General features: G+C 44.4%; 1 protein-coding gene across 1 annotated transcript in view; it reads left to right on the top strand.

Annotated features, from left to right (window-relative positions):
* Positions 1-24,783, top strand: part of LOC138209848 (collagen alpha-1(XIV) chain-like) — a 118,595-nt gene that overhangs the window by 131 nt on the left and 93,681 nt on the right. Inside the window, 4 exon segments of the mRNA XM_069168640.1 lie at positions 782-884; positions 8,801-8,917; positions 16,906-17,049; positions 18,208-18,291. Of these exon segments, the coding sequence (XP_069024741.1) occupies positions 803-884; positions 8,801-8,917; positions 16,906-17,049; positions 18,208-18,291 (427 nt within the window). The 5' untranslated portion in view covers positions 782-802.

The raw sequence follows: 24,783 nt of genomic DNA, 5'->3' as shown, positions 1-24,783 counted from the left end.
GCTAAGTGAACCCCACGCGCTCACACCGGCTGTCTCCCCTCTGCACGCGGGGCTGTGACGCCTCCTCACCTGTGCTGCTCGTTTCAATTGAGGAAAACTTCCGCCGCACACGATTTACTATAAAACCAGAAAGTCTTTAAAAAAAAAGGATCATATTTGTTGGCTGCGCGCGCCTTGAGTCGCTGCTGTATCTTTAATACTGAGATTGATCCGGTGCAACAACAACAAAACAACAACAAGCCTGGAGAAGCTCCTTTTATCTCATGTCCTCTGCATGTCTTTGATTTCATTTTCTATTTTTATTCTGGAGGTGCACGAGGCAGTTTAACCGTCAAATAATCATCTTAATTACGGCGCGCGGTGAAAAAAGACAAAGAAAAAAGACAAGTTGTAATAGTCACGCATGTAAATAAATGAATAAAAAACGGGATGAAATTCAAAAAAGTTTGGCTGCAGAACTCTTTAGATGTTGCATGTGCTTTATTGATTCAGTTATTGAATACAAATCTTTATCAATATCTCACTTGTTCGTCCTGCAGCTTTGACGCCTTCACCTGCACGTGACAGTGATGTTGCAGCCGCTACTTCACCTCCATGCACACATTGTTTGAGAATGCACAGATCCTGTGTGTCGCCATCAAACTCCTAGAAAACAGATCATTTCATTGTAATTTATATATCCTTTGGTTATTTGTTTTTGTCAGGAAGAATGTGTTTTTTTGGGTGAAATATTTACAACAATAAAAGTACAAGAAGGTGTAATTGTGTCTTCCCGTCTCAGGTGTGTCCTCCGGTCTGCAGGATGCACTTCTCAGTCCGACCGAGTCTCTGCCTGCTGGGCTTCCTCCTCGTCTGCGTGCTCCCTCAGCCTGCGCGAGGCCAAGGTAAGTACCTCCCACTGCGGGGGGGGGGGGGGGGGGTCAACGAGGCCTGAGGAGGGGTTTTTACCCACTTAAGAGGCCCGGAGATCTGCTTTGCTTTTCAAACGCCTCTGTGCTCTGCGTGTGTTACTGGAGGACTCCACTAGAGGGCGCGCCTGTCAGACGAGGATATATTCATAACGTCTGGCTTTGACTGACGTAGACAATAATCACGGCGACAATCGAGGAGGTCGCGACTTTGCTGATTCTGAGTTAAAAGTGGGACAAAACGGAATTGGCTCCGCCCCCATGCTTTCTTTCTTTCTTTCTTTCTTTCTTTCTGTCCGCCGTGTACGGACGTAACGGTCTCTGGCTTGTTTGGCGTTGCAAAGTCCCCGATCCAGGAAACCGACAGTGACGTCACCACGTTGGTTTGTGAGCGTTACGAAGTCTCCAGTTCAGATTTTTGTCTGGCGCCATATTTGCTAGTTCGGTAGCGGTTTGGAGCAGGAAGTGACCATATTTGGACGTGCTAGGGGGGAGGAGTCAGTGATCTGATTGGAAACCGTGACGATACTACGTCCTGCCCACCGATGGCTGTAAAGTCTCTTTGCTAAAAGCAAAAAAAAAAAAAAAAGAAAATGAAGGAAATAGGACTAAAACAGGAAGTCGACGGAGTAAACTCTTCTGATTTGCGCAGCGCGACGACCTTCGGCCCGATTCGGTGAACCTCAGTGTGGCCCTCTTGTGGTGGAAACGCAGCGTGACGTGATGTCGATGTGCAGCTTTGCCCTGAAAGAAAAAGTGTTTTATTCAATTTTTGTATTGTTTGAATTCCTCTCAGGGTTACTGATGTTGAACCTCCAGTCAGCTAACTTCCTGTCCGAGCTCCTCGGCGTCTGCAGCTCTTCCTCTAATTATGTCTGACATCCTTTTTTTTGGTCTTTCTTTCTGTTGTCACTCCCACGTGTTCACATCCCCCCTCTTTCATTTTCGTTCCATAATTAATACATAACCTCACTTATTGCCTCATTAGCGAGAGGCGAGTCCTCCTTTAGCGTCATTAACCGCCTTTAACGGCAAACCTCTTCTCTTCCTCCAGGAATGTAAAACGATCGGGATTCCCGTTCTCGACGTGGTGAAATGAGTCGTGCCTCATTACAAGGGAGGTCCCGGCCGTGTCGGGTGTCACGTCGGCGTCGACTCCCGCTAACAGATAGATGTTTCTGCTGTGAGCTCACAGTCAGACGTGTTGTTGTTGTTGTTGTTGTTGTTGCTGGCTGGATTTCAGAGATTGTTTTGGCAGCGCAGGATAAAATTACTAAAAAAAACAAGTGCTGCTTCCAAAACCACGCATCAGGGCTGAGTCCAGGTTCATACCATAAACACTGGATTAGGGGTTTGAAATATGCAAATGAGGCATGAATGAATGAATTTTGATATATTTGTAGGAATAAAATGTTGCATAATTTGGGTTATGAATGATGAGTGAACAAACCCGTCGGTAGAAACCTTCAGAATATAGATTAGAACGAACCAGGAACGTTAGTTGTGTCGAAGTGCTGCTGAAGTGGAGATTTCTCACTTTAAGTTTGAGAAGAAGACGGCGTTGAACTATCTTATGGAGTCGGTGTCGAGTCGGTTTCTGTTTCTATGTTTCTACTGCGACACCGTCAGACACTATTTTCAGCTACCGGCTGGATTTCAGAGGTTTTTTTAGTTTTTCTTTGGCCAGCGCAGGATAAAAACTGCTCAAAAACAAGAGCTGCTTCCGTAACCACGCACTCGGTACGCCAGCTGAACCCGGGCCATACCATAAACACTAGATTAGGGGTGTGAAAGGTCATGGTGTGGGATAATCAGCCAACCCAGACGATGACGATAACCACAGGTTGGTTTGAGGAGGTGAAAGAATGCCTGCTCTTCAAGATCCATCTTTTATCGTATATTTTTATATAAATCTACGTTGCTTTAATCAAGGTGAGGAACAATTTAACAAAAGGGTGGACGTTTAACACACAAACGTTCCCTCGGACTCACGGATGAACGGAGTTAGAACTTGGAGGTCAAAGGTCACTGTGGCGTTTGTATTCAACTATTCTACATGTTACAAATTATGTTGGAAAAAGCCCGGGAGTTAAAACAGAGAGTTGCCGTGGCGATGTTCCACCGTCCGTCTGGTTGCTTCGGTTTAAACTTGCAGCTTTCAGGATGTTGCATAGTTTCATCATGAACGTTTGGTCTGAACATGGTGCTAAGACTTTGAGATATTTACTTTGTCACTTTTATTAGTCGTGAGGATTTGCAGCTTTTATTTAATTTTTTTCCAGAACAAGTTCAAACCAGCAAATATTTGGGTTTGTTACTTGTAAAATCGGTTAACCTTCAGTAGACGTTTGTCCGTCTGCAGAGTTATCGGCTCCGCTGAACTACTGCAGCGCAGTAACTCCGTCACGGCGAGGACGGCTGAGAGCTTTTTGGCCGCAGGGCGAGTGAACTGGAAGCGAACGCAGCATTCCTCAGCGAGGAGGCCGTAGAGCGCGAGCCTCGGCCGCGGCGACGAGCCTCGGCCGCGGCAACGACCCGGCGACGAGCCTCGGCCGCGGCGACGAGCCTCGGCCACGGCGACGAGCCTCGGCCACGGCAACGACCCGGCGACGAGCCTCGGCCGCGGCGACGACCCGGCGATGAGCCTCGGCTGCGGCGACGAGCCTCGGCCGCGGCGACGACCCGGCGACGAGCCTCGGCCGCGGCGACGAGCCTCGGCCGCGGCGACGACCCGGCGACGAGCCTCGGCCGCGGCGACGAGCCTCGGCCACGGCGACGAGCCTCGGCCACGGCGCCGAGCTGGCGCCGAGCCTCGGCCTCGGCGCCGACTTCATTTAGAAGTTTCTCAGCTGCGCGGCGACAGCTGACGGAGCGGGAAACAAACCTTCGTCACCGGGATCCACAGAGACACTTTTGTTTACGGGGTTTTTCTGAGCTGTTATTTGGTAATCACTTAAGTCTTCTTACGTTACTGTTTTAACTCGACACCTGTCACACGTTCCTTGTTTAAAAGGATTCAAAGGTCAAAGAAGATGTCGTCGCAGGCCGTGTGGAGGCTTCTCCTGGTTGTTTCCCTCTGAAATAACAGGGAGTGTGCGCAGATATCTGGACCTGCAGGGGAAACAGGCGAAGGGGAATGTGGTGAGACGTCGGCGCCGTTCTGGCTTTCTAGGTCGCACCTGAACAGTTTGTTCTTCCAGTGAAGATGATCAGAGGTTGTGGAAATACAAGCAGACGTGGAAACTGGCTCCAAAATGTTGACATGAAGAAGATAAAAGTGTTTTTTTTCATCCACTATAAACCTTTTGCTGTAGTTTACTCGTAAAAGAACTGCGCCCTCTACCTGTTCTGTGGTGTAAAGCAACGAAACATTTAACCTTTGGCCTACTGTCACACCGTGGTCATCATCTTTAATCACCTTGAAACTTTCCTGTCTTTTTTTTACTTTTATTACAGCATTGAATTTTTGGTTTTACAATAATAATATTTGCATAGATTCCCAGAACAGAAATCCAAAGTTTGGATAAAAAGTTTTTGTTTCATTTTGTTGACACATTAGAGTTTGCGTTTATCTCTTTTAATCTCTCCATAGATAAAATAAAAATACTGAAAATCCAACAGCCATCATTGGAAAAAAAGAAGAGAATTTTGACATATTTGTAGGAATAAAATGTTGCATAATTTGGGTTATGAATGATGAATGAACAAACCCGTCAGTAGAAACCTTCAGAATATAGATTAGAATGAACCAGGAACGTTAGTTGTGTCTAAGTGCTTCTGAAGTGGAGATTTCTCACTTTAAGTTTGAGAAGAAGACGGCGTTGAACTATTTTATCCAACAATTAAAGGCAATTTTCTCAAAATAAGTTTTTAAAAAGAACCTCCAATTCAGTTGCACTCATACCCACCAAACTTTCCAGTTTTATTCCCATGTGGATTCTGAAGGTTTTTACAAAAGGATTTGTTCATACATCATTCATAACTTAAATTATTTAACATTTTATTCCAAAAAAACTTGGTGAAATTCATTTTTTTTTATGACTGCTGCAGGATTTTCAGGATTTTCCGACCATTCATGACCTGATTTATATTACATTTGATATGTTCTCCCTTTTGGTGAATTTAGGGCAAATCTACAGATGCAAATACTAAAAAATGTACAACAATTTAAACACCTAGATATGTATGCTGGAAAAATACATGGAAAAACAATGTTATTGCTTGCAGTGTTTTGCCTTCAGAGAGTCTGGTCTGAGCGATAACAACACGGGTTCTCTGAGTCCTTTTCTTACAAACGAAAAGCGGCTGCAAGTCGAGGAAAAAACCGTTCCGTCCTCCCTTGAGTTTTGTGGTCGTGTGCCGTCCGTTCACCGAACGCTGCCACCTCAGTCTGCTCACGCTAATAATTTGAAATGCACTCAAAACTTTTGCGCTCCCCGTCTTGCCGAACAAGTCGCGGCCGGTGTGACGGACGTCGACGCCGACGTCGACGTTGCTCGGCTGTTTGCACAGAAAACTCCATGAAAAATTCATGAGAATTAAGTTCCCGTCTCCACTGGCGAGGCTTTATTTCTTTCTCTTTACTCACCATCCAATACTTGTCTCTGAGTGAGAATGCAGTCTCACAGGGAAGATCTGTGGCTTTCTGTGTGTGTGTGTGTGTGTGTGTGTGTGTGTGTGTGTGTGTGTGTGTGTGCATACTGTTTATGTGGTGCTGCAAAGGAACCGGCAGGTTTCTATAGAGACGTGTGGGGAAAAAAAAAAAAGACAAAACAACCAACCAACCAACCAACCAACCAACCAACCAACCAACCAACCAACCAACCAAAGCTCCGCGGAATAAAGTGCAGAGACTTTTTTTTCTCTGTGTAAACATCAGAATACACTCGTTTCCAGCTGGACAGTAATTCATGCGCGCACGTGCAGATGTGGATGCACTCACGCAGGAAACACAACTACACTACAAACAGAGAGGTGGGAAAAACCTGCTTCTCCAATCATTTGGGATTTGAGCAGCGTCCTTTGTCTCCGAGACAGAGAGCTAAACCCTGAGCTGAAATGCCATGCAGCCCTCGCTCTCATCCCCAGGTCGGTGAGATCATTGGTACAGTATTCCTTATGTGTGTTTGTATATAAATATATTTTGCCTGCTGTGGAATGCGCCGGCTTCACATCCTCTCCATTTGAAATCAGGATTATCCTTCCTGTGCTGAACTCAAGTTTCTTTGCATACCTACATGAGGAGTTTTTCTTTTGCATGCATAGAGAGGCGGTTCACTCAAAACGCTGCATAGAGATGCAAAACAACAAAACACTTCCTCCTTCCCAGAGCTGTCTGTCAGGAGTAATCGATCCGTTTACGTTGGAGCGTGCCGTTACATCCGGAGTCGCCACGTCGGTGCAGAAAAAACAGCAGTGGAAACAAATAAAATGAACTTCTAAAAAAAAAAGTGCATTTTCTAAATCATTTAGTTGTTTTGAGTGAACCGCTCTTAGGAAGCCTCTTTGTTTATGGCTCTCGGGCGTCAGTCACCGTGGAGGTATTTAAAGAAGTCGGCGGCAGCAGATGGCTCACCTCATAACGAGCACACAAACACAAACCAAGTTTGTGGGTTGCACATTTCATTTTCCATCCCATGGCTTCTCCTTTTTTATTTTCTTCATAGTGAACCAACGTAAACTGGGGAATGTGTCGCTTCTACATACATGTGTGTTATTTGGGATCTGGCTGGTGTGGAAATGATAGGGTGCCGCGTCATGGTTGTTGACCCTTGAAATGTGGTTTCTGGCATCGCGGTGCTTTACGACAGCTTCGTCCAGCGTTTTAACCCGAGTCTCTAATGGGAAAACACGACAACACCGCTGACTGAAATACCATCACACTCAACTACCTGCAAAAAAACCAAACAGTTCCTGTAACGCAGTGTGTTGTGACGTAGCCCAGAAGTGGCCATGGAGAGAAAAATAATGAAATCGTGGCCACGAGATGCTAAACTTCGACTTACAAGTCGTGAGCACGATGACATTTTGTTTCTCTGTTTGGCCCCTCCGGCGCTCCGTACGTGGTCGTCCTCCCTCCGGGTCGGTCCGCTGGTCGAGGCCGTTGTTAAAGTGGACCTGATACGCTGGATCTCGTGTTGGAGATGTTCCTGCTGAGGACAGGAATAGTTCACAGATGCTATTCCAGTGGCCTTTCTTCTTCTTTTTCTTTTTCTTTTTTTGTTCTTTGTTTTTCTTCTCGTCTTCCTTCTCCTTCCAGTCACATTCACTCCTTTTGGTCAACCTCCTCTCACCCCTGGCGAATATCAAAGGAAATAAATAAAAAAATTTAAAAAAATGAAAGGAAAGAAAATGAGATCTGTGCAGAAGGACACCTGGGGACAGTTGGACCAACAGCTAATCAGGATGACAGGCAGCGGCGTCGCTTTGATGCCGACGGTTAAGTGGAAGCACAATGCCGGCTCGTCGGCAGGTGATGAAGACGAGGATGACGAAGAGGAGGAGGATAGGACTGTTTTTGCGGGGGGCTTTTTTAAATTTTTTTCTGTGACATCTGTGCGAGCTAATCTCTCCTGATGTGTATCCTCCACTTGGATGAGATACAATTCATCCTTCTGTTTTTCAGTTATTGAAATGTTTTCTTTTCTTTTCTTCTCCTCTTCCTGACTGTTTTAAAAACACAGATGGAGCGAGCGCCTCGCCTCGCCGCCGCCGCCATAACTCTGGAGGGAGTTCAATCTAACTTAGCTCAGTCACGGTCGGGGTTCTGTGAACGAGCGCGTTGGAGGGAAAACAGACGCAGAGCAGAGTCAGCGAAAACCTGCGTCAGGAAAAAACGATCGTGAGAGCCCAAGCTTCCTGACTCGCTAGAGAAATTAAACAAAAGTTCCTGTCGCTTTAAGAGCAGCAGTTTGACTTGGTGTACACGTGAAGCTGAAGAGTGTCCACCGGCCTCCCGGAAATCCTGCGATCGCAATAATTAACGCAAATTCAAGCAAACTTCTCAATATTTGTTAAAAATTTCCGGAGAATAATTTTTTTTTGGGGTTCGCAAAACATTTTGTCAACAAAAGCTGTGCTGAAAGTATTAACGACATCAAATAAGTCTTTTGAATTAAAACTCCCTTTATTAACGCAAAGAACGGCCTTGCTGCTGTTTCCCCATCGCAACATAAAAACTAACACGCGGAAAAACAGGAAGTGGCGAGGCAGGAAACGTGGTTTCAGAATAAAACATTATTTAATAATAATTCACATTTCTGTGATATGCTGCATGTTTTCACAGGAAATTATTACATTTATTCTTTTATCAGCTAGCGCTTAAAAGAAATCAAGTTCTTCGTTCTCAACTTGTAATTTTTTTGAATTCACGCAATTTTATGTAAAAAAACGACTTAAAACTCCACAAATGACATCGTGATGTTTCAGACAAATCCGCCCAAAATCAAACATCTTAGATCACAAAAAGCCCTCGTAAAGGTAGAAGGTGGAAGTCCCGACATCTGAGCTGCGTTTCGGCGTCATGTTATCTGAAAGGAAGTGTGCTAAAAAAAAAAATCTTTTTGTTTTTTCTAATTTTTGCACATAAAACTCACAACTTTTTAGAAAAATCCGCTTCAAAATCAAACATTTTATATCACAAAAAAAAAAACCTCCTGAACGGATTGATTGACATCATTTAAAAACGTGAACGTTGAAAATTGACCTCCATCCATAGTTATGGACGTTAACCCCTCTCACGGATTAACGATGAAAATACTGGAGAAAAGGATGGTGCATGACGAGAGGGTTTATTTGTATTCATTCATTCATCATGCAGATTTTTACAGGATGTTTTGGGGGAACCGACCGTTATTGTGTAAAGCTTCCTCTCTTCTTGTTTCTCTGTCCAGTGTCGTCGCCACGGAGATTTCGTGCCAAAGTGCAGGGCGCCGACAAGCTGCACGTGTCGTGGAAAGAACCGAAGGGAGAGTTCGAAAGCTACAAGGTGGTTTACTCCACGCGGCCAGGTGAGACGATCCGCCGCGCAAATCCTCTTTTCAGAAATGCTGCTTTGCTTTTATCAGGAATCTCCTCAGGCGTCTTTAAAGGTCCAGTCCTTTACACTTTCTTTGGTGTTTCATTCGCAGTCTTGATCTCCGTTTTTCTTCTTCTTTGGCCTTGTAGCTTGTTAGCCACTTAGTTTGTATCTTCCCGATGAAAGGTTGGACAGTGGTGCTGCGATGAGGGCGGACACCGGTTGTGACATCGCAAACTTAAGGAAGTCCAAACGGCACATTTCCTGAATACGAAACTGTGCGCATTTCTCCGTAGACCGATTGTTCATTTGGCAGCTAAACCTGATTTATAGTCGAAAAAGAAACATAAATCTGAATTCATGCAGTAATTAGACCTTTAGAAAGAGACTACAGACTAATCATGAATTACATTTTTCTATTTTTATAATAATGTATTCATACTCTGCCTCTGTGTATCAATACAATATTGATTTCTCTTCCTGTAACCTTTTCCAGTTTAATAAGTGTGAGTGAGCTGATATTTGTCTTAAGAATTTACAGACAAACTTGGCAAAAGTGAACCGGCACATTTCACGTCTGCGCTTCGTCGGTTGATTTTGAATAACGGAGCTGCAGCAGATCAGAAAATTACAAAAACAAACGAGCCCGACGGTTTCGTTCGAGGTTTCAGTCGTCGGAACTGGATTTCTCCCGGAGAAATGTGACGAGGAATTGTCTGGAGAAACCGGGGGTCGTCTGGCTCGAGGGCTCCTCGGCAGTAACGTAACAGTCACACCGTTGTAGAGTGAACCAACAGTCGGCGAAGGCTTCGAGACGCTTTGCGAAACACTTCGGGCTCGCTGAAGGTCGTCGTGGCTTCGGCTCCGGACGAGACGAGCCGGGAAGTTCTGTTGTGAAAGTAGCTGGATCCACTTCAGGTGTCGCTGCCAGCAGATGAGCGAGGACCTGATGGTGACCCGTTTAAGACCGGTGATGGAGGACGAAAGTAGAAGTAGATCCACCGCTCCGACGCGTTGAACGCTCCCTGAACGTTTTTGGGGGAAACGGAGAGGAAGTCAAATCTGATGAGTAGAGTTGGTCGGGAGTAGCGACGGATCACCAATACTCTTAATAATCTGAATTGAATGGCACGTGCCACTTTTGTTCTTCTTTATTTTCCAGTTTGTTTTTTTTACCGGCGCCAGGTTGTAATGCGTTGCTCCCGTCAGAAGGTGGCGGTAATGCGTCTAAAAGCTGGCCGCCAGCCGGCGTTAAATAACAAACAACATTCGAAGAAAAATCAAATAGTTTTGCTCGAAATCCCTTTCGGGAGCTACGACCTTGATGAGGGCGAGAAGCTCCAACGTTTTTATCGCCGTCTGAGCGGGCGTGTTGTCATGTTGGACAACCCTGTTGCCATGGCGCCACCGTTTTTTCAGCGAATGTTTTCCCCTCAGAAGGTTCCCGGTAGAACTCGGTGTCGACAGTCTGACTCTGTGGGGAAGAATTTCACGGTGACACAACCACCGCCGACGTCAAAGAAAACCCACCTGGTGTCTCCTGTCCTGACGCGTCTTCTTCTTCTTCTTCTTCTTCTTCTTCTTCTTCTTCTTCTTCTTCTTCTTCTTTGGTCTTTGGACGGTGAAGCTCCGCCCCCTCTTGAGACGTTGGACGTCCCTCAGAAGCTCGTCGCTTCATCGCCGTGAGACTTTCTGAGAGAGTTCAGCTTTAAAGCAGCGGCAGCGTAGAAAGGACGATGTTGTTTTCACCGCTCTCAGTCAGATTGACAGTTAATTATAGTGACAGAGCGACGAGTCAGCGAGCGGAAACGCGGTTATCGTTCGTAATGATGCAGCGCCGCAAAGCCTTCAATTTGAGTCACGTTGTGATTATAGTGGGATTAGTTTATAAAGCACACGGTGTGACATAAAGAGAGGAACGAGATGTTACAAGCCAAATTAAAGTTTCGACAGGTTCTTTTATTTTTAGCTGTGAAAACCTCGGAGCTGCAGAACTGCTGCGTTCTGATTGAACTCAGAATAAACGACGTCTGCGTGATCGGAGGTTCGTTCTTTAGGCGTGACTCATTTTGGAGTTAAAAGTTCAAACTGGATTAAAACAGGAAATAACGAGTTGAAGTTGTCTTTAGAAAGACCGTGTTGCTCGTTGGAGGTAGAAAACACACCTTTGTGAACTGCTCTGTTTCATCGTTGTGAAACTGAAGCTTCAGTTCGTCACGTTGTCCATAAACTCTTCCTCCTCGTCTGTTCCTTTTTTCCCTCCGAGGAAGACGTCGCCGCAGAGATGTCTTATTGCGGCGGGAAAAAGGTGCAGCTGTTAAAATGAAAAGGTTCTCAGACGAAGGCGAGCGCCCGTAGAGGTGGATGGAAATGAACTTTTATCTCACTGCGGACGCTCGGCAACAACAACCGAGCGATATCGGTGTTGACATTTCTTTAATGATAATTTGGGGGAAAAGTTAGCGATAACGGCGGCTACCTAAAAAGCTAACGCAACTTGGTGTCAACTTTTCTTCCTACAACTTCAGAGGAATCGTTTTTTCCCCACAAGAACCAACGGTTCTTCTAATTAAAACAAAAATGAGGTCAAAGAAGTGTGTTTTCAAATTGGTTGGCGTTGGCTTATTAACTCCTGCGTCTGTTTGTTGATGGTCCGTTGCGTCGTATTTTTCGTAGCCGTCAGCAAAACTACAGCGCTGCACCTTTAAGACGATGTCGGCCAGTCGGAGTTGCTTTTAATCGGGTTTTTGCTAAAAAGGTCCAAAAACTTTGACAGCCCGATGTTCAAAAACAGATGCAGCGTTTCCCCGAACAGAGTTCCTGTGGATATGTGGTGATGCAGCTTCCTGAGGTGACCAGCAGGGGCACGTTCCTTCGTGTTCACGTAACAAGACCACCTGTGGAACCGAAACCTGTTCATGCCAATAATAAAAGCAAATTCAACCAATAAAGTTCCTCATTAAAAGCTTTGATGAAGAAATCACACGAAACCTTTTCAAAACACCGCGTCGCAATTTTTTTTGCCAAAAGCCGCCGCAGAGTCGGAACATTTGAAGATATTAATGGTCTCGATTCTGTTTGAATAAATGAGCGAAGCCAGAAGTTTCTGAATTTGACCAGTGAAGTCGGACTCTCCTGCCGGCGCCGCTGCTGCCAGGGTTGGTTGGTATTTTTTACAGCTTCTGGTGTGTCTCAGTAAAGGAGGGAAAATGTCAGATAAGGTGTCCCCTCCCCCCCCCCCGGACAGATGGAGGGACACGGGGATATAAAAAAGAGGGGAGATGCTGGAGGGCAAAGGATGAGGGACGGAGCTGGAGAGGGAGGTTGGCTACAGATAACCGAGAGGTAAAAAGGTGGCGGGAAGAAAAGCAAGCTTCTTCATGTTTTGGGGGGATAAACCACCGCTTCTATTTTTCTGTCGGTCTTCGGTCACGTGACGTACGTCCTCGTTCTCGTGCCCTTCAGAAAAAGCTTCGCCGGCAGTTATTCAAAGACGCTTGATATTTTCACTAAAAAGCAGGATGGCCTCGTTTCGGAGACGAGCCCCCACGGCTCGCTCTGCGACGCGTCCCCTTCGGGAAGAGCTTCAGTTTGGGAGAGACGTATCTGATCTGAGTGAGTGGAAGTGAAGGGAGTGAGTGACGGCCGCTCGTATCGCTGGGACTGTAATGAGGGAGCGGCGAGTTCATTTTCTGGAACAGAGGAATTCATTTGTTTGCGCTGCTCAGTTGGACGCTTTCATTGATTCCCAGACGTGACTCATTCTGACAAAGTTTGGAAAAAGATGCAGACTGAATGAAAAAGGACGTTGGTCAGAAAAGTTTGACCGATGCTGAAGCTGCAATACCAGCGAGTGCCACTAGAGGTGGGCTCCAAAAAGCCTCCGGCTCCATAGACTCCCATTCAACTTCTCTCATCAAATCCAAAGTGAATAAAATGTGTCCATCAGTTATCTCGGTGTTGTTAGCTAAAGTCACTCCTTCTTATTAGTTTTCTGGAGGTCCATCTGAAAATAATCCCTCATTCATTAGAAAAGAAGATTCAAGAAGACCTGTTTTTGGGGGCGTGTCTGTTTGATTGACAGGCCTGTGGTGCAGTCAGGTTACAGCTATCGGTGGGCGGGACGTAGTACCGTCAGGTTTCCGATCAGATCCGTCAGATCCACCGCTGGCTCCTCCCCCAGCTCATCCAAATATGGTCACTTCCTGCTCCAAACCGCTCCGAGATGGTGACGGACAGAATCTGAACTGGAGGCTTCGTAACGGACGTTCAACCAACGGGTGACGTCACTGCTGGTCTCTGCAAAGTTATTACGCCCAGATGATAATTGAATGTAATTAAAATTGTCTTAATTAGAGAAGCTATTAAATTTATTGACGTTATTTTGAGATAATTACGAGAAAACTAAAGGTGGATTAAATAAATAACTACAGCATCTAATTTAAGATGAAAATAACAGATCAAAGAGCGCCTTTTATTAATCACTATCAGACGGCACTTCAGTCAGTCTGATCCAGACTGACTGTTCTAGATAGCAGCTGCTATAAGTGTGGGTGGGATCCATTTTTAATTTGAGGAACACAAGACTTTCCCGCTTATTGGCCGCGCCGTGAAGTTGTTAATAAGTCCGAGGTCACAGTCAACAGGTGTCTGGAGGCGAGCTGGAGATTCTGGGGACGTGAAACAGTCAGAATCGTTTTCATTTGCCAAGTCCAGGTGTACAAGGAGTTTCATAAACCCACGTACAGGAAAGAAAACTAAAGAAGATAAGAGGAACAAATCTGTAGGAAAGCTGGATGAGAAAGTTCGGCGTACGCTCCCGTTGCACGTGAACGTAAGAAGCACCGCGGCGTGCACGAAGCAGCAGGAAGCAGTAACCTTCAGAAATACCTGTACGAAGTTTGGTGAGTTCAGTGGGGTTTTTTCGGATCGCTGCTAAAGGTGCATCTGCAATTTTTGCAATGAATCGAAAATGGAGCTAAAAGCTAAACTTAAATAATAATAATAATAATAATAAACTTTATCTCCGAGGTGTTCAGACATCGTTTTTAAAACCAGCAACATTCAGTTCTCCCAAAGTATTTTTGAATGTTTACTTCACAGTCAATTCAAACCACAAAAAAAAACGTTACTTCGTAGGTCTTTTATTGGCGTAGCTTATCCCGACTCGCAGCTACGTTTCTACGACTCGGAGTTGCTTCCTGTTTCCGCCCACAGTTTTGAAAAACCCACATTTACCGTTGCCATGACGAAAAGCTGTGTAAATTTAACACGTGACATTGTTAAACGTCGGCATTTATTTTACCCAAACTACTTTGTTTTTATACCTCAAAACAAATCAATTTGGGAAAATCTGCTTTTTGTTCTTCTTATAATTAAGAGATAAATTAGAGAAAATTAACTTTGTTTTCTTGATGAAATGGCATAAAAAAAAAATAAAAGAACGTCGTTCTCGACTTCCATACTTGAAGACACGTTTTTTGTCACTGAAAAGCTCAAAGAACTAAATACTGTTTAAAAAAATAAAGTGCTGCAGCACATTCTTTTTTTTTGTTTTTTTTTCGCTGCCAGTCATTTTGTGGAAGCAGCTGCTGGAAATTATATTTGAAAAGAAATTGTCTTTCGGTGGCCGACAGGTAAAAGATTTATTAATCTCAACTGGAACATTTGTTCTGTAGCAACAGTGAAACATCTAAATAAAAAAAAATGAAGCAACGCAGGAAAGAAAAGTGACTCACACACAAAAAGCACTTTTTTTGAAATGTCTTTGATCTGAAGCTGAATTAAACCGATCGGCATGTGTTGCTCCGATGATCTCGGACTTCTCCGTCGATATCTGTGGACACGACAGACTCTGTCAACGCCAGGAAGTAGAAACCAGTCCAAAAAACTGCTGACTCCTGCCAAACGTACGGCTGCAGATTTGGCAGGATTAGACGCCGAACACATTTTTTTTTTTTTCAGATTTGAATGTTACTTCCAGTCCTTATTGCTCATGCCTCTGGGTTTATATAACCTTTATTTTTTTACTGTTTGTTCTGTTTTCGCCATGACGAGCCGCCGTCGCCTCAGGTGTTAATAAAACGCTAATCTTCCCTCTCTTCAGTCTACGACGCCAGAGGGGCGAACTCGCTCTTCGATTTTCTGTCAGAAGATTGTGTCTGAAGACACTTTTCACAGATCTAGAAAATCTTCATTTTTTTTCTTTGAGTCTGCAGAGAGTGATGTTGTGTAGGTGTTCGGTCGACATCCACCGTCCCGGTCAGAGTTATCGGCACGAACACATTTCGGAGCGTTTCCTACAAAACTGTTTTAAAGAAATTTACATCCTCTAACTATTTTTTTACTTTTCCTAAATTTCTCTAAAAATTATAATTTAAAAAAATTTTTTTTATGTAGACACTTGAAACTATAAATTAGACTTGACATGATACGAGAGCGTAAACAGACAAACCTGACTGCACCACATGCCTGTCAATCAAACAGACACGCCCCCAAAAACAGGTCTTCTTGAATCTTCTTTTCTAATGAATGAGGGATTATTTTCAGATGGACCTCCAGAAAACTAATAAGAAGGAGTGACTTTAGCTAACAACACCGAGATAACTGATGGACACATTTTATTCACTTTGGATTTGATGAGAGAAGTTGAATGGGAGTCTATGGAGCCGGAGGCTTTTTGGAGCCGACCTCTAGTGGCACTCGCTGGTATTGCAGCTGAAGACACTTCTGCATTGGATCCATTTTTCAGACCTGAAGCTACGAACTCTTTTATATCCAGTCTGTGGTCCTATCAGAGGAAACGGGAAGGGAAGAGACTTGTGATAATATTAAGTTAAATTTCACGGTCTGTCAGTGTCCTTTGGGACTTTCTTTAAATTTACTGCAGATTCCTCAACGATATTCATCCATATAATGCTGGTCTGAAACATTGAAATACTTCGGTTTCCCGTTGAAGGACCTCTGAGTTCAGGCTGCAGGTGTAATTGCTCCTTCAGGGATAAAAAAAAAGTTTAGTTTGAGAGTCCTCTTCTCTCTGTTCATCTTCAACGCTGCTAAAACAGATGCCGCGAGTGAATTTCTGTCGACGTAATTACGCGGAGATTACCGAAGTCATCCGATTGTCACTTTAGAGTTCCTGCCAGACGATGTTAAATTATTCTGAAAAAAACCCACCTACTTTAATTACAAGGACAGCGCCACAATGGAAGCCGGATAAAAGACAATAGAGGGTGTTTTCTTTGAAACGAGGCGCTTCAAACATTTCAAGCTGTTAAAACAAACTGCTTTGAAAGATGTTCAAAGCAGCAGCTTGATGTTAGTTTTATCTTTTATTTATTCTGAGCAGCATTTCTCCTGAAGAGATGGAGAGCAGTAATGAACGTGTCCCTTAGAGCCAATGTTGTCCAAAAACTATTTAAAAAAAAAAAAGGCAGTTTTGTCCTTCAAGCAGCAGATTTCTGAAACGATGCAGTAGTGAAGGATCGATTTCGATATCTTTTGTCATTTTAATTCTCAACATGGTCTTAGAAGTCAAGTTGTTCCTCACTCTCAGATGAAGCGGTGAAATTCTCCCTGAAATCTCAGTGGAAAAAGATGACCATATAATACACAATTTCTTAAAAAGTATTCATAAAATTGTATTCGCATTTGTAGAGAGCAAAAACTGTTCTTTATTTTTTCTACAATGGTAAAAGACTTTTGGTGGTGAGGAAAACCAGAACAGTCCCTCCAGGATTTTATGAACTTTTGTTGCGATTTTTGCATCACAATTTTAGAATGTTTGGTTTTCTCAAAAATTGCAAATAAATTTGTGGAGTTTTAAGTAATTTTGTTTCTGTAAAATTGCAGAAAGTTTTACAGTTTTTTTCTCTACTTGAAAAACCCCAATAAATTTCATATATTTCATCATCATCATCATCATCATCAGACTACAGCTGCTGAGTGTGCTGCTGCTGTTTTCTCGCCCCCCCGCGGCAGGTGGAGAGCAGAAGGTGGTTCCGGTATCGAAGCAGGAGGCCAAGCTGCTCATCGAAGACTTCGACCCGTCGAAGGAATACAACTTCAAGATCTCCGCAGTCAGCGGCGGGCGGGAGAGCAAACCTCTGCAGGCCAAACACGAAGGTGAGACACTTCTTCCTCCTCCTCCTCCTCCTCCTCCTCCTCCTCCTCCTCCTCCTCCTCTTCTGATGGACGATGCTTCATCACCTTGAGCTTTCACCTTCAAGGATGTTCTGTGAGAGTTTCAGTTTCAGTCTCTGACTTCCAGCAGCTCAGATTTACTCACCCGGTGGTGCTGCTGGAAAACAAGACAGGCTTTTATTCTGAAAGGGCAGGTGCTGAGCGTATATAAAATCATAAAAAATGTCAAGAAATTTCATTTTATAACATTAATTTTGTCCCTCCTGGATGTTGTTTTTTTTTATTATTGTGATCAAAATGCTGAAATTTTGCAGCAGCTTTTCTAAAAAATTGCAATGAAATTGCTAGGTTTTTTTTTCGAGGGTAAAGTTGAATTACTGGTCAAAAACTCCCGAGTAAACAGAACATTTTTTTTTTTACTTCTACCTAATAGAGAGTCTTGTGTATAATAAGCAGCTTGCATATCACTGAAACAACTGGAAGTATTTTAGTTTTTAACCTTTCTGTTTCCTTTTTGAATCAAAGTTACAAAAAAAAGGTCCTAAACGTGACGAATAACAAGATGAAATGAAAGCTTTAAATCCTTTTTAAAATCACATTCATTCAGCACGGACTGCATGCACAGAAACAAAGTGAAAACTCGTACTCGACCTCGTTTCCCATAAACCCCGTCACTTCCTTTACCGTAGAGAAAAAAAAAATAAAAAAAAATACTCATCCTCTCTGACCTTTTTTTGGCAGATACATTTTGTGTCTTTTACATTCACCTGCAAATATTGCAGAGCATTGGTTGAATTTTGTATTCATTATTGAGACTTCCTGAAGTGACTGAACGATGTTTTGTTGTTGTTGCATTGCTGGAAAAACTATAGCAACACTTTAAAATGTCAACCGAAGAACGGCAACGTTTTGTGTCGGCACCGGACGCTAAAAAAACTCCAGTGGAAGTCGAACCATCGATTCTCTGAGAGGCTGAATTAATCAAAGTAAAGATGTTTCTTTCCGTAATTAGTTTTTACAGTTTCTGGTATTAATTCTCCGTGATTCCATTCTTGGTATTTTCAGTTTTTCTTCCCGCGTCCAAGCATTTTCTTTCGGTCGACTCTTGACGCTTCTTGCGTTGTTGTTTTTTTCTCCCAGCTCATCGATCGGCCGTCGAAGCGCCACAGTCCCAGAGGAGAGAGAGCGGCGGCGCCGCCGAGGAGAACAACGAGATCTCCGAAGGTAAGATCCACAAAAACGGGAGGAAGAGGCGGTTGAACGGACGCGGAAAAACTCATCGACTCGTCCGTCTGGATTCCAGTCGTCTCCGAGGACGGTTCTCTTTGAAACGACGTCGTCAGGAACGAAGTCAGGAAAAATGTCCCGTTGCCAGGAAGGAGACGGAGAAGACGGGAACCAAAACAAAAAGACGGTCAGAAGACGCCGGGATGAGACGGCTTCTCTTCTATCCGTCCGTCCATTTCACACAAACACCAAAAAGCCCTGCGAGTGTAATTTTCCGGCACTTACTCGGTGATTGTCGCTTGAAAAACGGATGGAAAAAAGGAAGTCACAAAAAAAAGAAGTGGGAAGTCGAGCAGGAGCCGACGAAAAGATCAGGAAATAAACGCAGCGCAGAAAACATGCCAATTATGATTCTTGAAAGCAGTTCGCCGCTGAGAACGAACAAAGACAACCAGGTAACGCCGAAACTCTTTCAAACTACAAAAGAAGAGCTGCAGTTACAGTCGTCGATTTACACCTCAACAATACAACTCTGCACCTCGTGGTCCGCTCATTTTGTTGTTGCTGTGAGGTGTGATGGAAAAAGTTCAGTCTGTTCCTGTTGAACGCAGCGCAGCGACGCACTCGGAGAAGCAGGAAGCAACGACCTTCGTGAGGAAGTATTCAGAGTGTCGTCTCTTCATCGTCTTCATCACGTGTTCAACACGTTAACGTGAGCGCTGGTCACGTGAACGTTAGTGATTTCACCGGGAAACCTGAAACTGGAGCAGAGAAACGCCAGATTTTGGATAACATTTTTGGGGAACGGTAAATCTGTGTTCCTGAGCCCATGCTGTGATTTCCACTACAGAATCGTATGCTGCGTTCAAATGGAACTCGTGAGCTCAGAAGGTTCCCGGTAGAACTCGGTGTCGACAGTCTGATCCTGTGGGGAAGAATTCACGGTGACACAACCGCCTCAAACGTCAAAGAAAACCCACCTGGTGTCTCCAGAACCTGATGCGCCTTCTTCGGTTTTCGGACGGTGAAGCTCCGCCCCCTCTTGAAACGTTGAACGTCGCTCGGAAACACGTCGCCCGGCTCGACGCTTCGTCGCCGTTAGACTTTCTGAAGCCTTTCGAGGGTCTCTGTTGACCGTTTCAGAGTTACACTCAAAATCTGCCATTTCTAAAAACCAGCCACGATTCTGTAGTGGAAATCGCTGCATGGGCTCAGGAACACAACCAAAATTTGACCCAAAATCTGATGTTTCTCTGAACTGTCTGACCGAACGCTCTTTCCTGTGTTTGTGAATGTACCTGCCAGTGGATGAAACAGGAAGACACCTGAATAAAGCTTTTTGATGAAACCCTCCTGCAGAATTAGCACCCTGTTTTGTTTTTTTTTTGCCTTTTCGTGGCGCCGTGTTTCCTTTGCAGCGGGATGTGTTTTCCCCTTTTTGTGTGAGTGGTGTGTTTGGGAGCCTCGAAAAAACCCGGAGGAATGGTGTTAATGATGGTGCAGATGGGACTGCTGGCAGACGGTTAGCAGCCGTCTCAAACCCAAATTATAGCTTCTGCTTTGAAAATCGTCACAATGAGATAAATCCTTTTTTTTTGTATTTTTTTTTTTGGTATGTCTAAATCTCAGTCGGCCTCACCTTTTTTTTTATTTTTTTATTTCCTCTCTTTCTTCTTCTTTAGATTTTCCTTATAATGACCTTGTCCACTGTTCAAAATCAGAAAGAAGCTTCACCACCTCCCATGATTCCTTTCACTCCTCTCTCAGCAGCACCAGACTTTGCCGTGGGAAGTTTGGTGATTTGGGTCTTTTTTTTTTTTTTTTTTTTTTTTATCAAGAAACTTTACGAGTCCGTCAGAATGGGGTTTTTTTTAAGTTTTTTTTGGTCTTTTTCGTGCTTCGGCCCCTGAAATTGCATAGCCTAGTTAACTCCGATGTCCCGAGGTCATTTTAATCCTGTCTGAGGTTTCGCATGCAATTATAGATTTTCTCACGTGTCGTCTGAGTCGGTTTCGCCGGAGAGGAGAGCGGCACCAGACTGGAGAGATTAGATGGAACTTAATTGCTCTCGCGGGGGGAGAAGTTCGATGGCAACACGCACTGGGATTTCAGATTTGATTTAATTGTCAGACGGTGTTTTCGCGGTGGCATTTTACTGCCTTGAAAAGGAGCCTAGAAACAGGAGGGTGCAGCAGAGGTTCAATAATTACAGCAGGTTTCGTGTGTTTAATGATCTGAACATTTTTTTTGTTGTTGTTTTTTTTCGAATGCAATTAATTAAATCTGCTGCAACTTGGCTCTGATTGGATGGATTTTAGTCGTTTCCAAGGAAATGAAATGAAGGAAATTCTGCAAACCGGTCCAACAAAATTTGAAAATGTCTTAATTAAACATCCCTTCGTTGCGTCGAGGAGCGTTCAGGGAACATTTATTTATTCTAAAACAGGACTTTTGATGAATGAACAGATCAGCTTGCTTTCGCCTCGTTGCCGATGTTTCAAACGTTTCGGGCGACCGATCTGAAGTCGGCTGTTTCTCCGAGAGACAGACGTCTTTCCAAATTCACTGCGAGACTTTGCAGTTGGAGAAGGAGGCCGGCGGCGAGTCCAACAGGGACCCGATCCAAACGGCTGAGATAATTACAGCCAGGACTTCACATGAAATGTTCTTTTTCTGACTCGTTGCTGCTGCGAGATTTCCAACTCCTCGGTCTTCCTCCGTTTCCTCCTTCTGCATCTGTCACTCTGCTCGTCGAACGGCACGATGAATCTGTGTTTAATATCACAAACAGAAGTCGGAGCATGTGTTTAAAATCCAGTGACATCACAGAGTCAAGCTATTTAGTTTATTGTCTTATGAGTTATATTGACAGAGATAATTGTAGGATTTGTCTTCTACAGAGAAAGCAAACATCTCTTCCATAATCTCTTTTGAAAATATTGGTCTGTTCTGTTTAGATGTTTGCAAAAGTTTATGTAGTTTAGAGGTTTTTCGACGTTTTTTGGGGGGGCTCAGCGTACGTGGTGGTCAATGGTGATTGGTTAAAGGCAGCTCTAATAGTTTCAAAAGTAACCAGAGGTGTACGTCTGAGCAGACCACAGACTGTTTCTAAAAGAGTTCGTAGCTTCAGGTCTGTAAAATGGTTCTGATCCAGAAGTGTCTTCAGCTGCAATACCAGCGAGTGCCACTAGAGGTCGGCTCCAAAAAGCCTCCGGCTCCATAGACTCCCATTCAACTTCTCTCATCAAATCCAAAGTGAATAAAATGTGTCCATCAGTTATCTCGGTGTTGTTAGCTAAAGTCACTCCTTCTTATTAGTTTTCTGGAGGTCCATCTGAAAATAATCCCTCATTCATTAGAAAAGAAGATTCAAGAAGACCTGTGTTTGGGGGCGTGTCTGTTTGATTGACAGGTTACAGCTATCGGTGGGCGGGACGTAGTATCATCAGGTTTCCAATCAGATCGGTCAGTTCCACTGCTGGCTCCTCCCCCAGCTCGTCCAAATATGGTCACTTCCTGCTCCAAACTGCTCCGAACTAGCAAAGATGGTGAAGAACAGAATCTGAACTGGAGGATTCATAACAAACCGACAGATAACGTCATTGCTGGTTGCCGCTTGGGACAGACTCAGATATTCACACAGTAAATTTGGGTCTGTTAATAACACGCTAATTTCCAAGCTGCCTGAATGTTAAATCACTAGAAAATTCAGTGAGAAAAGCAGTAAAAATTTAGCGTGAAATTCATCTCCCAGTGTGTTCAGCTTTCTCCTTCCTTTTCTGTATCATTTATTAGTCGGAGGTCTGACCAATCGTAGGAGCCGTTGGTGATGTTTGTCACAGGTTGTTTGTGCGTCGTGTCAGAAAAATGTTGGGAATATTGAGGAGGGGGTTTTTGAAGGAGGGAGAGAGCTGGTTCAGTTATGGAGTGTGAACGGAGTTCAGTTATGTAATTTACCCAACTGGGGTGTCACTGTTACAACGAGCAACAAAAGGGAAGAGATGAGATTTTCCTCAGACGTTCGGCTGTTAGCAAAGTGAAGACAAAACTCTACGTGACTAAAATTACAATATATCAGCTGAAAATCCAACCAAACATGAACTTCCACGACCTCTGACCTTTCTGTGAACACAACTCGTGAACTCGAGGCCTAAAGAAAATGTCCGACGTGGTGAACACCACAAGAGGGCGCCGTTCATACGGACTCTTCTCGCGTACGCGGTAAATACGACCCCATTTGAACGCAGCGCTTGTCTTGTTTCACACTTCCTGTCCTCTTGTAGGATTGTTGGACCCGCCCAGATTTGTTTCACCTGTCCCTTGTTGTCCTTCCCTCCCTGCTGTTTTTAAGTCTGTGCGCTCTTCTTCTCCCCTTTTTTGCACAAAGCACCTGAACTGTGGCGCCATGGCAACGGCGTTCTCCAACATGACAACACGCTTGAACACCTTTGTGATCTTTTGGGGCCCTCGGGCGGCTCAGCTTTAAAAAAACAAAAAACAGCCACGATTCTTTATTCTGCAAAACCACTGCATGGGCTCAGGAACGCAAGCAAAAAATGTGATCTTGGAACTTTTGAAATGCCTCTCGGACATGTTGTATAAACTGGAGAACACGCTCGTGTGTGTGGGAGACAAACTGAGTCATTTATTTCATCTTCTTAATGAGTGTGTACGATGAAAAACCCCTGAACATCCGTGTGTGTGTGTGTGTGTGTGTGTGTGTGTGTGTGTGTGTGTGTGTGTGTGTGTGTGTGTGTGTGTGTGTGTGAGTGTGTGTGTGTGAGTGTGTGTGTGTGTGTGTGTGTGTGTGTGTGTGAAAATGAGTGTGTGCACACGCGCGTGTGTGTGTGATGTGTGTGTGTGTGCGCGCGCACGTGAGTGTGTGTGTGTGTGTGTATGCGCGCGTGAGTGTGTGTGAGTGTATGAGTGTGTGTGTGTGTGTGTGTGAGAGTGTGTGTGTGTGTGTGTGTGTGAGAGAATGAGTGTGTGAGTGCGCGTGTGTGTGTGTGTGTGTGTGTGTGTGTGTGTGAGAGAATGAGTGTGTGAGTGCGCGTGTGTGTGTGTGTGTGTGTGTGTGTGTGTGTGTGTGTGTGTGTGTGTGAGAATGAGTGTGTGAGTGCGCGTGTGTGTGTGTGTGTGTGTGTGTGTGTGTGTGTGTGTGTGTGAGAATGAGTGTGTGAGAGTGTGTGTGTGTGTGTGAGACGACCACCAAGTCTTCTTCACCCCTCCGTCTCACCTCCACCATCGCCTGCAGCTCTTGTTTCTTTCATCAGCTTTCTTGCTGTTTCTCTCTGGAGTGCTATCTATTTTTTTCCTCCCTCTTTTTCTTTGTTCGATCTCGGGTCTTTTTACCTTTTTTTGTTTTGTTTTGCCACTGTTTCTTCATTCTCAGTCTCCTCCTCCGGTTGCCACGAGCAACGGACTCAACACCGATCTGCAGTTCGATACTCCCGATCAGGACTGCGTAGACGCACCTTCATATTTGCTGCAAGCTTTCTTTTTCATTTTTGTTCTCCTCCTCCCTCTCCTCCTCCCTCTCCTCCTCCTCCTCCCTCTCCTCTTCCTCCTCCCTCTCCTCTTCCTCCTCCTCCTCCTCCCTCTCCTCCTCTTCTTCCTCCTTCCTCTCCTCCTCCCTCTCCTCTTCCTTCTCCTCCTCCTCCTCCCTCTCCTCCTCCTCCCTCGTCTTTCCATCCGTCTCTCAGCCAGCCATCCTCTCCTTGCCCACACTTGCTGAATACCACAGCCGTGGCCTCACCAGCTCTGTTTCTTGGGCTGCTGCCGGGCTGCCGATCAGCCCTCCGACAGCTGGAGATCCGGCTGCTCGTGTTTGTCTGCGGAGGTGCGGTCGGACCGTCGGTCTGAAGTCAGCGCTGCGGGATTTCAGTTATTTTAGAGGCTCGTTGCTGAAGGCGTGTTTCTCTAGTTGTTACACGCAGCCACACACAAAACATGCAAAAGATTTATAAATCAGTCTGCACGTGAAAAAGATCAGTTTCTTCTGCAGAGACGAGATCTTTCAACAACTTACTGTTATGATAGAAATCCATGAAAATGTTTTCTTTCAAAACGTAGTCCAGATGAATTAAGAGACTTAACTCGCCCTCTTTGAACCGTGCATCTGACTTTGGAACTGGATGAAGTGGACTTGGACCTAAAGGCACTTTTTAGACCGAAGATGTCCAAATTCTATCTTAAGAAGATCCAAAAATATTATAATAATAGAGAATAGGCTAATAGACAATTTCAAAAAATTGATCGGTAACATGCATTGGTATTTGTGGGGATATGAAATGCTCCCCCCCTTCAACTCTGTGACGGAGAAACAGGTGAGCTGCATTACAAACAACACCATTTTTGTCATTTGCATTTCAGCTCCAGACATATTTTCCTGTCAGAAAACACAATCATTTCTCCGGCAGGTCAGCGGATTAGTTCTTATTTTCCTTCGTTTCGCTCTGCAAGCAGGAAACTTTTCTTATCTTTTAAAAT

The sequence above is a fragment of the Embiotoca jacksoni genome, unplaced genomic scaffold (assembly GCF_022577435.1).
Source record: "Embiotoca jacksoni isolate LCO1_2020_lvr unplaced genomic scaffold, fEmbJac1.0.p SCAF_41, whole genome shotgun sequence".
In the NCBI taxonomy this organism is placed as follows: domain Eukaryota; kingdom Metazoa; phylum Chordata; class Actinopteri; family Embiotocidae; genus Embiotoca; species Embiotoca jacksoni.
The sequence above is the reverse complement of the archived record's forward strand: the minus strand, read 5'-3'. Positions and strand labels throughout refer to the sequence as shown.